Source organism: Mustela lutreola, chromosome 10 (genome assembly GCF_030435805.1).
Source record: "Mustela lutreola isolate mMusLut2 chromosome 10, mMusLut2.pri, whole genome shotgun sequence".
Taxonomy (NCBI): Eukaryota; Metazoa; Chordata; class Mammalia; order Carnivora; family Mustelidae; genus Mustela; species Mustela lutreola.
This window is the reverse complement of record NC_081299.1, coordinates 32,699,224-32,712,522: the sequence shown is the minus strand read 5'-3', so window position 1 is coordinate 32,712,522 and position 13,299 is coordinate 32,699,224. Positions and strand designations below refer to the sequence as shown.

At 40.9% G+C, this 13,299-nt stretch overlaps 2 protein-coding genes across 9 annotated transcripts in view; one reads left to right on the top strand and one right to left on the bottom strand.

The window, feature by feature from the left end:
- Positions 1–256: 256 nt before the first annotated feature.
- On the bottom strand, positions 257–3,927 carry PPCS (phosphopantothenoylcysteine synthetase). Of its 5 annotated transcripts, none has more exons than XM_059136542.1 (3): positions 3,347–3,927; positions 3,056–3,159; positions 257–1,120 (listed from the first exon to the last, which is right to left on the bottom strand). In XM_059136542.1, exons 1-3 carry the CDS (start codon positions 3,852–3,854, stop codon positions 800–802), a joined length of 933 nt encoding a protein of 310 aa, XP_058992525.1. In that variant the 5' UTR covers positions 3,855–3,927; the 3' UTR covers positions 257–799. The 5 variants fall into 5 exon arrangements, with proteins under 5 accessions (XP_058992525.1, XP_058992528.1, XP_058992527.1 ...); XM_059136545.1 differs by having other exon boundaries at positions 3,375–3,897; XM_059136544.1 differs by having other exon boundaries at positions 3,792–3,875.
- Positions 3,921–13,299, top strand: part of ZMYND12 (zinc finger MYND-type containing 12) — a 27,104-nt gene continuing 17,725 nt past the window's right edge. For 2 of the 4 annotated variants that reach the window (XM_059136541.1, XM_059136539.1), the window contains exon 1: positions 3,921–4,484. Coding sequence is in view for 1 of the 4 variants with exons in the window: in XM_059136538.1 (XP_058992521.1) it covers positions 4,431–4,540 (110 nt within the window). In the remaining 3 variants the exon portion in view is untranslated. Of the gene's footprint in view, positions 4,541–13,299 lie in introns of all 4 variants that reach the window. The other 2 variants (XM_059136540.1, XM_059136538.1) reach the window with 1 other exon arrangement.

Genomic DNA, 13,299 nt, shown 5'->3' with positions numbered 1-13,299 from the left:
AGTAAAGCTTCCCTCAGGGCAGAAATCACAAATAGGCCCCTTCCTTGCCCCAGGTAGAAGCCAAGTTTCCATTAAGCACAATTATAAAATATTTGAAAGGTAAACTGTTAACTCAAATAGAGAGTCAACCTAAGAAAAGGAGCAAAAAGTAAATGTATGGGAAGCTCATCATTCTAAAGGTAACCTATCTTAAGGGAAGTGTCCTTCTCTTGTACTCCCCTTCAATAAATTCCCAAAAAACATCATTTCCATCATGTTGGCTTTTGGGCACACGCTTTATTGCACTTTATTTTTCATACACCCATTTCCCAGACATATTTATTCATCGTTTTAATCCTCATAATCCTCAGGGCCTACCACATAGTAGGCATCAAGAAATATTTGATCTTTAAGGCATGGCCATTCATGCATCCATAATCCTTCTCATAGTATGAAGAAGGTTGATATTCAGGCCTCACATGTACACGCTGGGGAATATAATTCCCAATAAGCTCTTTTTCTAAAGGTGACGAACAGCTCGTGTTCATTTTCAAAATCCAGGTGATAATCAGGTAAGTGCGTCAGGTGGTTTGGTCATAATTGCTTTGTTTTTGTTTTCATCCTTATTGTGTATGAAATGACCTTTAATAGACAAATACCAAACTACCTTCACCTGCATACCACTCACTGTTTCTTTCCCTTCATATTTTGTCTTCATGAAAGCAAAGTACTTGTTTTTACCACTTAGAATATACGCCCTGATTCACTGAACAATTTTTTTCCCACTGAACAATTTTTGATCCTACAAAGGCTTTTAACTTCAGTTGTCATGTATAAAAGCTGTGTGTCGAGACTGAAGATCACTCACTATCTTCTCTTCTATGTCTATGCCTTTTTCTACTTCTTCCTCTGATAGCAATATCTTGGTTTCGGAGTCTTTCGTTAAAATAACCACAGAGGAGTGTCGTGACTCAAGGCTATTGGCCACCACCACTTGATGTCGATAAACTTCCAAAGCATTCCGTGCACGATCAATTACGATGGAAGGGTCAGTCTCCAACTTAAAGGAAATTATAAATGCTTTGGGAGCCCAGTCTTTAACCAAAGGAGAAAGCATTTTTGGCACCATCTTCATTGTTATCTGTATTGGAAAAAGAAAAGCTTAATAAGCAAACAAAGGTCAATATCTAGTAGGTCAGTCTCATGGGAAACTAAGGAAGCAGGGACTCAGATTTCTAGCGATGTCAAATTTAAGTGGGATTTTTTATTGTCAAACTTTTCAGAGCATTTTAAATGCTTAGCTTAGAAGCCTTGGTTCTGTAAGCGAAGGATAATCCTCCATAATAAGAATACCTAATTCCAAGGCTTCATACAAATTCTGAGACAAATCATGTCTTATGAATTAACCTTGCCCTACTACCCTCATCACCATTAACTGAGCTCTGAAAAATAGCATTATATTTTCTTAAGTATTCCCCTTATTTTAAACCAAAGACTCAAATAAACTAATCGATTCACACAAATCCATAATGCAAATTAACTTTGGCAGAAGTATAATGCTGGGTTTTTAAATCTCTTAACCTAAAACATTCCTTGTACCAGTAGAATGGCTACTGGACTCCATTTAAAAACTGTCACTCATATCTTAGCACTGAAGAAAGAGAACGGATTTTATTTTCACTTGATCAAAATTCCTACTATACCATTCTTGATACCATCTAAGAATGCTGAGTTGGTTTGTGTTCTTTCAAGAAAGAACTAAAATACACAGGAGAGGGGCACCTGGGTGGCTCAGTGGGTTAACCCTGTCTTCAGCTCCGGTCATGATCTCAGGGTACTGGGATCCACCCCACCACCACCACCATTGGGATCTCAGTGGGGAGCCTGCATCCCCCTCTCTCTCTGCCAGCCTCTCTGCCTACTTGTGATATCTCTGTCAAATAAATAAATAAATAAATAAATCTTTTAAAAAAATACAGGATAAATTAAATCTCCCCAAATTTTCAAAGTGTGAAATTACTCTGATAATATCAGGATTTCAGAAAGTTAGCAAGCAGTGAGAGGGATTATATTCCCATTCCCCACTTAATTTTTCTGCTTACTATTTTTCACTACCTAACATAATATGCATCTGACATATTTACAGTCTCTGAAGAATGTATGCAACTAAGGGCACAGTATGTTTCTTAACACTGCTTTATCTCCAGGTCCTACTACAGTACTTGGCATATAGTAGGCACTGAATAAGTATCTGTTGCAGAAATGAACAAATGAAGTGTCCTACAAAGTCAGCAAGTGTCTCACAGGTAGTTTCTCCTATTTAAATTCTGCTTGAACATAAATGATTAAGAATTGTCTCAGGTTCCAGTATGCCAGATCACCTCAAGATCTCAACCACACCACTAGCCACTCCATACCCTTTGCTTAAACTACAGCAATCGTCACCTAACCTGCAACCACTACTCTCTAATTCACCTTTCATACTGATGCTAGAATATTCTTTTCAAACAAAAAGTTTATCTCATTCGCCTACTTGTTTTCCTTAGCTCCACAGGATGAAGTCCAAGCTACTTAAGAAGGAATGCAAAATCTTCTACGAAATAAGCTCTCCTCGGTCTGCCCACCCACCTTGTGCCCCTCTCTCCCTGCTCTCTAACCTTATCGAACAACTTCATTTCACAGCACACTGTTCATTTCCAAATTCCAATTTGTACTATTTCTGGAATGACCTTCCCTACTTTGTTTGCTATACTCTCAGTACATCTTTTTAAAACCCAGTTTATGTCATCTCCTCCAAGAAGCCTTCCTTGACTTCCCCAAGATTCACTCACCCCATACTCTGACTTCACTTTGTACGTACCTCTACTAGAGCATTTATCACTCTGTACTGTAATTATGTCTGTATCCAGCTCCCTCACTAGATTGTGAGGTTCTTGAGGGAGGGCGGTGTCTTATTCATCTGTATCCCTAGGGCCTATCACATATGGAATGCAGAAAGGCCATCTCCAGATCAAGAGGAAATTAACCCAAGACTGATTATAGGGGATCGGATCTCTGGAAGAGAAGCGCCCATCACCTGCAGTGGGCCCCTAGATGACTGGATCTTGTGTTCAGGCATTTCTGAGACAGGAACATAGAAATCTGACACGGCCGCAGCCAGGTAAAACATCGCAGAAGAGCCTGCAGAGAGAAGCACAGGGTGTAATAAATCGGAGTGGGATATGGGATCAGCTCCTTTCAACTCAGGCTGCCCGGCCGTTAGACTGCGGGTAATGAAAAGGTGAGGGCAAAGGTGTCTGGGGGGAAAGTGTCTGGGGAAAAAGGCTCTGCCTGCAGGAAACCCTGAACTCCTACTAAACGCACGCACCCAGCGGATTGAGCGCCTGGGCCGCAACCTGCAGCAGATGCAAATAGTCCGCCAAAGTGGTGAACTCCACGGCCAGGAAGGTGCCGGCCGCTGCAGCCTCTTGGTAGCTCCGCAGAGCAGCCGCGAAGCCCGGAAGTGCATTCTCCTCGGCCTCCAGGCTCAGCAAGCCCGAAGGGGCTGCGCCGCAGGGCCGCAGCGCCGACAGCCAGGTCTGGGGCGGGAAGCGGTGGGCAAAGGGGAAGGCGGAACGAGCGCGGTGGAGAAACAAGACCCCGTAACCCGCGGACAGAAAGGCCTCGGCCGAGATAGCGCCGCGCCGCCCGCTGCTGAAGTTGTCCAGAAAGCGCACTGGCCGGGCTTCCAGGGGAACTTTGGTGCCGCCGGACGTGATCAACACCACTCGCCGGCCCTGCGCGCCCAGCCGGGCGACGAAGCGACCCATAACCTCGGCATAGCGCGCAGCATTCGCAGGTTTGGGAAACTCGGCGACCAGGTCCACTTCCGCCATCAGTCCCGGGGCGCGCCCGCACTCGCGGACGCTCCGCTGCCCGCGGCGCCGCGGCCCTGCCCGAATCCCGGGCCCCGCGCAGCCGCACTAGGGAGGGGGCGGGGCTTCCCCTACACGCCGTGCGCCGGCGCCGGCTTCCTCTGCTGTGGGGTTGTGCGCAGTTTCTGCCCCACGGCCTCCCAGAGGTGACCTTGAGCTGACTGAAGAGCTGTCCGCTGGGCGGGCGTCTGGAGGGCCACCTTCCCTTATGTTCGTTTCCTCCTCGGATAGAGAACTGGCCATTTTTGCCTCTCATCGGCCGCCGTATCGGCCTTTCAGGACTTGGATTCCACTGGAGTCCGACTGCCCGGCCATTTAACCTCGGGACTTACGGGGAGGAATTTTATGTTTTGGTTTGTTTGGTTGTTGTTGTTGTTTAACCCCACATATGCACTCTAGATGTCAGTGGAGCCACGCCCCTCCCCCCTGCGCTTGAAATCCTGGGAACGAGGCAGCCCGATGGCGGTCACGTGACGCCGGCGTCCGGCGTGTCCTCGCCGGGCAACCGTCCTGGAGACCGACACTGCTGGCTGCAAGATGGACATCATCTACCCGCTGGCGGTGCCCAAGGGGCGCCGGCTCTGCTGCGAGGTGTGCGAAGCCCCGGCCGAGCGGGTGTGCACGGCCTGCACGGTCACTTACTACTGGTAGGCCCTGAAATGTGGCACCTGGGTGCCTTGCTTGAGCTGTAGCATCGGCTCTGCTGGGCAGCTCTCAAGGCGGTTTCGGGACAGATTTCTCTGTCTGCCTCTTCTCCCACTGACCCATTGGCTACCTGAGGTTTTGTTGACCATCTTCTATGGTCATGCATTGTTCTAGCAGCCGAAGTTACTGGAGGAATACTTGGTGATCTGTACCCCTTAAAGATCTAACATACCCATGCGGAAGATAGATAAGTAAACAAATTCACAAAAAGGAAAGATCATTTTAGAGAGTCAAAAATGCTGTGAAGACAAAGGAAATGTGTTGGGAGTTTGGACGGATGGCCTTCCTAAGGGTAGATACTGATTTGAGGATAAAAAGTAGGAACAGCCCGGGATGGAAGTGCTGGAGGTAGAGTAAGGCTCTGGAGGGCAGATTGGTGTGCTTGAGGAATAACCAGAAGTGCGCAGCCACGGTGCTGAGAGTGTGGGGAGGTGAGTTTTCATTTATTCAACCTAACATCCCCTGACTTTTGCTTCCAATTAGACCCTACGTGGGACCGGAGATAAACAGCTAAGTTGCTGATGTCCAGAAACCTAGTCCAGAGCGGACTACCTTGTTTTTGAAGTCATTATATAGACCCTGCGTGACAAGTTCTGTTACTCAGGTTGTGCTGATTCCTGGGACCTCAGAGGATGGAAGCATGGTGACTGGGGCAGATATCTGGAAAAGTTCTCTGAATAAATAATGTTTGAGATGACTCTTGAAAGATCAGTAGGAAATTGCTAGGTGAATGAACAACGAAGAAAGAAGGGCAGGGTACTCCTGGCCTCCAGGTCTGCTTCGGTAAACGGTGAAAGAACAGTTTGTTCAGAGCTGAAGTAGAGAAAGTAGTAGTGGAAGAAGAAGCAGTCACTGATTTTCAAACTGCAGACTAGACCCAGGAGCAGGTCAAGAATAAATCAACAAACATTTTAGGGGAAAAAGTAGAATAAAATAGAAAGTATCACAGTAATCCTACTTGAATAGTTTCTTGAAACTTTCTAGTGTTTTATGTGGTGTTTGTAATGATAAAATATTTCTTACTAAAAAGAAAGTTTAAAAACCATTGTGATAGGGAGGAAGAGGAGTTTAAACCAAGAAGACAGAGGTTAGGGCCACATGGTGACATGAGGTTTTGACAGGCTCTGGGAGGTTTATCCTCTGGGAGGAATTTATCCTCTGGGAGGTTTTGACAGGCTCTCACTTGTGTTAAGGAAAGATGACAGGTAGCAGTGTGGAAGATAAATTCAGGTAGACCCTGAAGGCTGCAAAAATGATCAAGAATTTGTTGCAGTGGTCCCAGTGGAGAGTGAATATACTCCTCAGATTGAATTAAGTGTCCTCAGTGCTCTCAACAGCACTCTATATATTCCCTATCCCAAAACTTGTGACACAGATTGAAATCAGTCATTTAATAGTCTGTATTCCTCACTAGGTCTGTATATCCCATGAACGGAGGGATGGCATCTGTGTTTTCTTTGCTGTTTCTTCAGTGCATTTAGAATACAATTCAGAGTTTGTAGGAGAAACTATAAAGCACTGGTCAGCTCTCTACCTGCATCTCCTACCACACTCATCCTCTCTTCCTTGATGCAATTACAGAGGTTTTCTTTCAGTTCTGATTTCCTAAGTCCTTTCCTCCCTCCGTTTCTTTGCCTAGGCTGTCCTCACTGCTGGGAACATCCATTTCAACCCCAGATATTCCTGGAGCCCTCTCATCCTTCAGTTCTCAGAAATGTTATTTATTAAAAAAAAAAGAAAAATGTTATTTCTTCAGAGAGGTCTTTCCGAAAATACACTTCGCTTATTTTTCTGTCTCACCTTTTCTTCATTTTTCCTGTACTTCTGTATTTTGTGTTTGCTTGTGTAATATCTGTCTTTTACTGAACCTACTGGTCCACATTCCAGGCACTCAGTGATCATTTGTTGAATAAGCAAACTTCTGAATGGATAGTAAACCTATTAACACAGAGAGATATGAGATATGGTGGTAGGTGATGGATTGGGTTGGGGATACAGAGTTTGAGGGTCTTCAAGTCACTTGGAAGAGATGGCTAGTGAACAACTTCATGTACAGCCCTGGCACTCAACGGAGAGATTGGAGTCCTTTGGCTGGTATGACCTTCTACCTCTTTCCCTCTCACCTTCATCCCTACACCCAGAAATAATTCCTTCTTCCTCTCGCTCTGTACTCTCGGTTGACTCTTATTTCCCTTTTTCATTTCAGTTGTCGGCAAGTGTGTTAGGTCAATTTTATTGTGTTCCATTAATGCAGGGTATTACATTGAATGCATATTGAAGGACGGTCATTTATGTGCTGTCTTATGATCTGCATCATACCCATCTGTGTATACCCTACAGTCTCTTGCAAAGTGTCTTAAAATAGTTGAAACTAAATTTTTGATGAATGCTTAAATAAATCATTATTTCCTATGCCCTTATCCACCATTATTTCCTTTCTTCTCTTTCACTGCTTTTAATTCTCTTTAAGGCCTTCTCCTCTCCCTCCACCCCACCCTGCCTCTTTTCTCCAGATTTCTCTATCCTTGTATGCTGGCAATTTCAGGATTTTTCCATAAAATAAAGCTGAGGTAATTGTTCTATATCTCAGAAATGGGAGCTTTAATACTCCTCCCCCACAAGGTTTTTGTGGTTGAATGTAAAGCATGTAGCATCATGCCTGAGACCAAGTTGGCACTCAATAAATATTCTTCTTGTTCCCATTTAAGGAGCAGGAAAGACAGTCATTTGGAATTTGTGAAATTTTTTTTCCTTTTTCTGCAAAAGAGTTTCTTTCCCGGTTGTAAATGTAACTCATGCTCACCGTAGAAAACTTGAAAATATAAAAAATAAAGAAGAGAAGTAATCCATAATCTCACAACCCAGAGATTAATAACCTGACATTTTGATCAATTTCCTTATCTTCTTCTCCTGTCCGTATATCTGTTTTATACACTCTGTGTAATCTTACACATATTGTTCTGTATTGGATTGTGAGAATGTTGCCAGGGAATTGAACATTTGTAAGAAAGGATGGTTTTATTAAAGTACACATTGAAACATTACAGATGGTAAAAGAGGCTTGTACTATAGGTGAGCAAATCATAGCATATAGATAAGAGTAATTTGAAAAAAGTTTTCCTTTTATTGAACTTACGGGGCACAAATTAAAATGCTTTCACTGGCCAGGAAGAGAAAACAGCAGTGAAGTGGTACTCATTAGTAGGAGACAGTAGGATCTGTGGTAAATTGCAGAATGAATGTCCTGCTTAATAACATCTAAATTCAGTTTTAAAAACAGGATAATAGCCAAACAAAGCACATTTGGCTCACAAGCTACTTGATCGTGAGCCTTGACTGAAAGCATCATTTTTCAGCTCCTTTATGCATGACCCTGTGTTAGGTGTTAGGGGTGGGGCAGATGACTAAGGAAATAACAAATAGGGAAACAAATAAAATGAATAAGGAAAGAGCTCATGCATATATAAATAATGCTCATTTTATTTGGAAAAGCAAGATACGTCAAATGCTCTCAGTGGAACAAAAGTCTGGGTAGTTAAGTACTATTTCCATTGCTCACACAATTACTCAAGAAGCCCTTATTTAATAAATACCCTATGGAACTCAACTATTTCTATATCCTGGCTGTTAAGTGCTTTTATGGATTTGTTTACAATAATTCTCTATTAAAAAAAATTTATTGGTTTTATCATTTCTGTGATAGCAGCTGCAGTTTATGAAAAAAATACTTCAGTGACGACTGGGTGGCTCAGTCAGTTAAGTGTCTGCCTTCAGCTCAGGTCGTGATCTCAGGGTCCTGGGATCAAGCCCCATGTCAGGCTCCCTGCTCAGCAGAGAGTCTGCTTCTTCCTCTCTCTCTGACCCTCTTCCCTGCTTGTTTGTTTAAAAAAAATATATATATAAAATATATTTATTATGCTATTATATTTATAAAAATATATTTACTTATATATGTATATATATTATATTTATATTTATATATACACACACATATACATGCACACACTTTATTCCATTTCTGTTGTCCCAGAATAAGGAAGGAGAGAGAGTGCTTGAACAAAAGTATATGTTGTCTATGACTGCTTTTCTGCTACAACAAAAGAGTTGAATTTTTGCAACAGATACCATGTAGTTCTCAAAGCCTAAAATATTTACTGTTAGGCCCTTAACAGAAAAACTTTGCTGACCCTGTGCTCGGTTATTGTTACCAGTTTTAGAATGTGTATAATTGGAATCAAACAGTTAACTTAAGCACATTTGAGTAAAAATATACAGTAGGCAAAAGAAATGCAAAAACTCATGATTTATGTATCCAGCAACAGAGTCTCAAAATGCATGAAGTAATAACTGTCAGACTGAAGGGAGAAATAAATAATAGTTGAACACCTCAACTTTTTCCAGTTTTCCACTGTCAATAATGAACAGATTAGAAAGGCGATACAAGGCTTCAACAACACTATAAATCAACTAAACCTAACAGATGTCTATAAGACACCACCACCAACAGCAGAATATACATTCTTCTCAAGCACATATGGAACATTCTCCAGGATAGACCATGTGTTAGACCATAAAGCAAGTCTCAGTAAATTTATAAGGATTGAAATTATACAAAGTATGTTCTGGAACCACAGTTGAATGACATTAATCAATAACAAGGAAATGTGAGGAATTTATGAATACATGGAAATAACTGTTTTAAACAACCAGTAGGCAAAAAAGGAAATTACAAGGGGAATTCGAAAATGTTTTTGAGATGAAATGAGAACAAAAACACAAAAATTAAAACATACAGCATGCAGTGAAAGCAGCACTCGGAAGGAAATTTCTAGCTATAACACATACATTATAAAAGAAGGAAGATCTCAAACCTAGCCTTCCACACTAAGAAACTAGTGGAAGAAAAGCAAACTCAACACAAAGCTAGTGGAAGGAGGAAAATATAAAAGATTAGAGCAGAGATAAGTGCAATAGAGAATAGAAAAGCAATAGAGGATCAACAAAACCAAAGCTTAACAAAATTGACAAACCTTTAGCTAGATTGACCAAGAACAGAACACCCAAATTACTATTATTCAGAAATGGAAGTAGGGACATTGCTAGCAACTTTGCAGAAATAAAAGATTATAAGAGAATACTATGTACAGTTGTATGCCAACAAATTAGAAAACCTAGATGAAATATATTCCTAATATGACACAAACTACAAAACTGACTCAGGAGAAAAAGAGTGTCTGAGTAGATCGCAGATATTAAAGAGTAGCTAGCAATCAAGAACTTCCCACAGAGAAAAGCCCAGGACCAAATGACTTCAGTGGTGAATTCTATCAAATACTTTAAAAAGATTTATTACCGGGGTGCCTGGATGGCTCAGTGGGTTAAAGCCTCTGCCTTCGGCTCAGGTCATGATCCCAGGGTCCTGGGATGGAGCCCCGCATTGGGCTCTGCTCAGCGGGAAGCCTGCTTCCCTCTCTCTCTGCCTGCCTATTTGTGATCTCTATCTGTCAAATAAATAAGTAAAATCTTAAAAAAAAAAAATTTATTACCAATACTTCAAAAAGTCTTCCAAAAAAATAGAAGAGGAAGAAAAAATCCCCAACTCATTTTATATAAGGCCAGTGTTATACCAGACCAGACAAAAACATCACAAGAAAAGAAAACTACGGATCAATATCCCTCGTGAATATGGATGCAAAAAGTCCTCAACAAGATACTAGCAAGCCAAATCCAACAGCATATAAAAAGGATTATACTTCATGACCAAGTGGCGTTTCTCCCAGGAATTCAAGGTTGGCTGAACATACTAATACCAATTTAAGACTTCATCTTAACAGAAGATAAAAAACGCATAATAATCTCAATAGATACAGAAAAAGTATTTGATAAACTCCAGTACCCTTTGTGATAAAAACAAATTAGGGATAGAAAGGAACTTTCATAACTTGGTAAGAGGTATCTATGAATAACCTAGAGCGTAATACAAAACTAACATAATTCATGATCAAAGACAAAGTTTTCCCCCCTAAAATCAGGAATGAGACAAGAATTTTGCTTTCATCACTTCTATTCAATACTTCTAAAAATCTAGTTGGGGGAATTAGGCAAGACAGTGAAATAAAAGACATCCAGCGTGGGAAAGAAGGAGTAAAAGTACTTCTATTTTGCTGATGACATGATCTTCTGTAGGGAAATCCTTAAAGAACCTGTGAAAAAAGCACAACGAACTATTAGAGCTAATAAACTAATTCAGCAAGGTTACAGAATTCAAGATCAATGTGCAAAACTCAGTTATATTTATACATGCTAACAGTGAACAATCTGAAAATGAAATTAGGAAAGCCATTCCATTTACAATAGCATCAAATAAATAAATAAATAAATTTAACCAAAGAAGGGCAAGACCTATACACTGAAAACTAAAAAAAAAAAAAAAAATTTGAAAGAGATTAAAGACCTACATAAATGGAAAGATATTCTATATTCATAGTTCAGAAGACTTAATAGTAAGATAATAACACTTCAAATTGATCTATTGATTCAATGCAATTCCTATCAAAACTCTTTTTTGTATAAATGGACACACTGATCCTAAAATTTAAATGAAAAGACAAAATACACAGAAGAGCTAAAAAGTCTTTTAAAAGAACAAAGCTGGGATGCCTGGGTGGCTCAGTGGTGGGTTAAGCCATTGCCTTCAGCTCAGGTCATGATCTCAGGGTCTTGGGATCAAGTCCCACATCGGGCTCTCTGCTCAGCAGGGAGCCTGCTTCCCTCTCTCTCTCTTTCTCTGTCTGCCTCTATGCCTACTTGTGATCTCTCTCTGTCAAATAAATAAATAAAATCTTAAAAAAACAAACAAAGCTGCGGGGTGCCTGGGTGTCCCAGTGGGTTAAGCCTCTGCCTTCGGCTCTGGTCATGGTCTCAGGGTCCTGGGATCGAGCCCCACATCGGGATCTCTGCTCAGCAGGGAGCTGCTTCCCCCTTTCACTCTGCCTGCCTCTCTGCCTACTTGTGATCTCTCTCTGTCAAAAAAATAGATAAAATCTTTTTTAAAAAATAAAAGAACAAAGCTAGAGTACTGATACTTTTCAATTTCAAGTGTTACTGCAAAGAGGCACTAATGAAGACTGTGGTAGTGGCATAAGGATAGACATATAGATGAATGGACTAGAACTGAGAGTCCAGAAATATGCTTGTATATTTATGGTGGCTAGATGTTCAACAAGGGTACCAAGACCATTCAACTGGTAAAAGAAGGGTCCCTTCTGGATGATGGTGGGATAACTGCATAGCCACATGCAAAAGAATGAATTTGGACTCCTCCCTTTCACCATAGAAAGGGCTAAATGCAAGAGCTAAAAGCAAAACTTTCAGAAGGGAACATAGTTGGAAATCTGTGTGATTTGGGATTAGGCAACAGTTTAGCTATGACACCAAAATCACAAGGATCCAAAGAAAATAGATTAGTTGGACTCCACCAAAATTTAAAACTTCTGTGCATCAGAGAACATTATCAAGAAAGTGAAGAGACAACCCACAGAATGGGAGAAAATACAAATCATATACCGGATAAGGATTTTATATCTAGAATATGTAAAAGACTCTTAAAATTCAACAATAAGAAGATAAAAGACCCAGTTTTAAAATGGACAGAAGATTTGAATAAACGGTTCTCAAAGAAGATATACAAATGGCCAATAAGCACATGAAATGGCGCTGAAAGTTATTAGTTATTAAGGAAATACAAAATAAAACCACAATGAGAAACCACTTCACACGCACTAAAATGGCTGTAGTGAAAAACGAGAATAACGAGTGCTGGCAAAGATACAGAAAAAGTGAACCCCTCTTGTATTGCTGCTATGCTGTAGAATGGTACAGCCTCTGTAGAAAACAGTTTGGCAGTCCTCAAAAAGTTAAACATAGAGTTACTATATGACCCAACAATTCCATTCTTAGGTATATACTCAAGAGAACTGAAAGCGTGTTCACACAAAAATTTATACACAAATGTTCATAGCGGCATTATTCAGAATAGCCAAAAATAGAAACAACTCAAATACCCCCCAACTGATGAGTGGGTGAACGTACAGCCATACAGTGGAATATTTACTCAGCCGTACAAAAGAATGTAATACTTATATATGCGATGAAATGGGAGGAACTTTGAGAACATTATGCTAAGGTAAGAAACCAGACACAGAGGGTCACATGTTGTCTGTTTCCATTAATAGTAATGTCCCGAACAGGCAAATACATAGAGAAAGTACATCTCTGGCTTCTGAGCACCAGTGGGTGGAGAAAAGAAAGAACCAGCTAGAGCAAATGGAGTTTCTTTTTCGAGTGATGACATTGTTCTGGAGTTAGACAGGGTCATGCTTTTACAACCTTGTGAATGTATTCAAAACCACTAAATTTAAATTATATTTTGAAATGGTGAATTTTCTATGGTATTTGAGTTAGGTATTGATTTAAAAGTGTAAAAAAGTAATTGGAGAAAGGGTCAGGATCGGGTAATAGATGTGGGAATCAGTCATAGCGGCAGGTATTTAAGGAGTGGGAGTGGATTCTCTGTAGGACTGAGGTCCTGTCCAATAACATATTTAAAAATACTAAATCTGTATGTAAAACTCAGAAAAGCTCTCTACCAAGCTGTCACCGTGCTTCCCTCTGGAGAGCTAAAAATTAGCTGGCTCCGGAG

Excerpts from the sequence above, each read along its gene's own strand:
- PPCS (XM_059136542.1), bottom strand. The coding sequence starts at position 3,854 with ATGGCGGAAGTGGACCTGGTCGCCGAGTTTCCCAAACCTGCGAATGCT. Across the intron at positions 3,160-3,346 it reads CCAGGCGCTCAATCCGCTGG|GCTCTTCTGCGATGTTTTAC; the intron begins GTGCGTGCGTTT and ends TTCTCTCTGCAG. Across the intron at positions 1,121-3,055 it reads CATCTAGGGGCCCACTGCAG|ATAACAATGAAGATGGTGCC; the intron begins GTGATGGGCGCT and ends TTTCCAATACAG.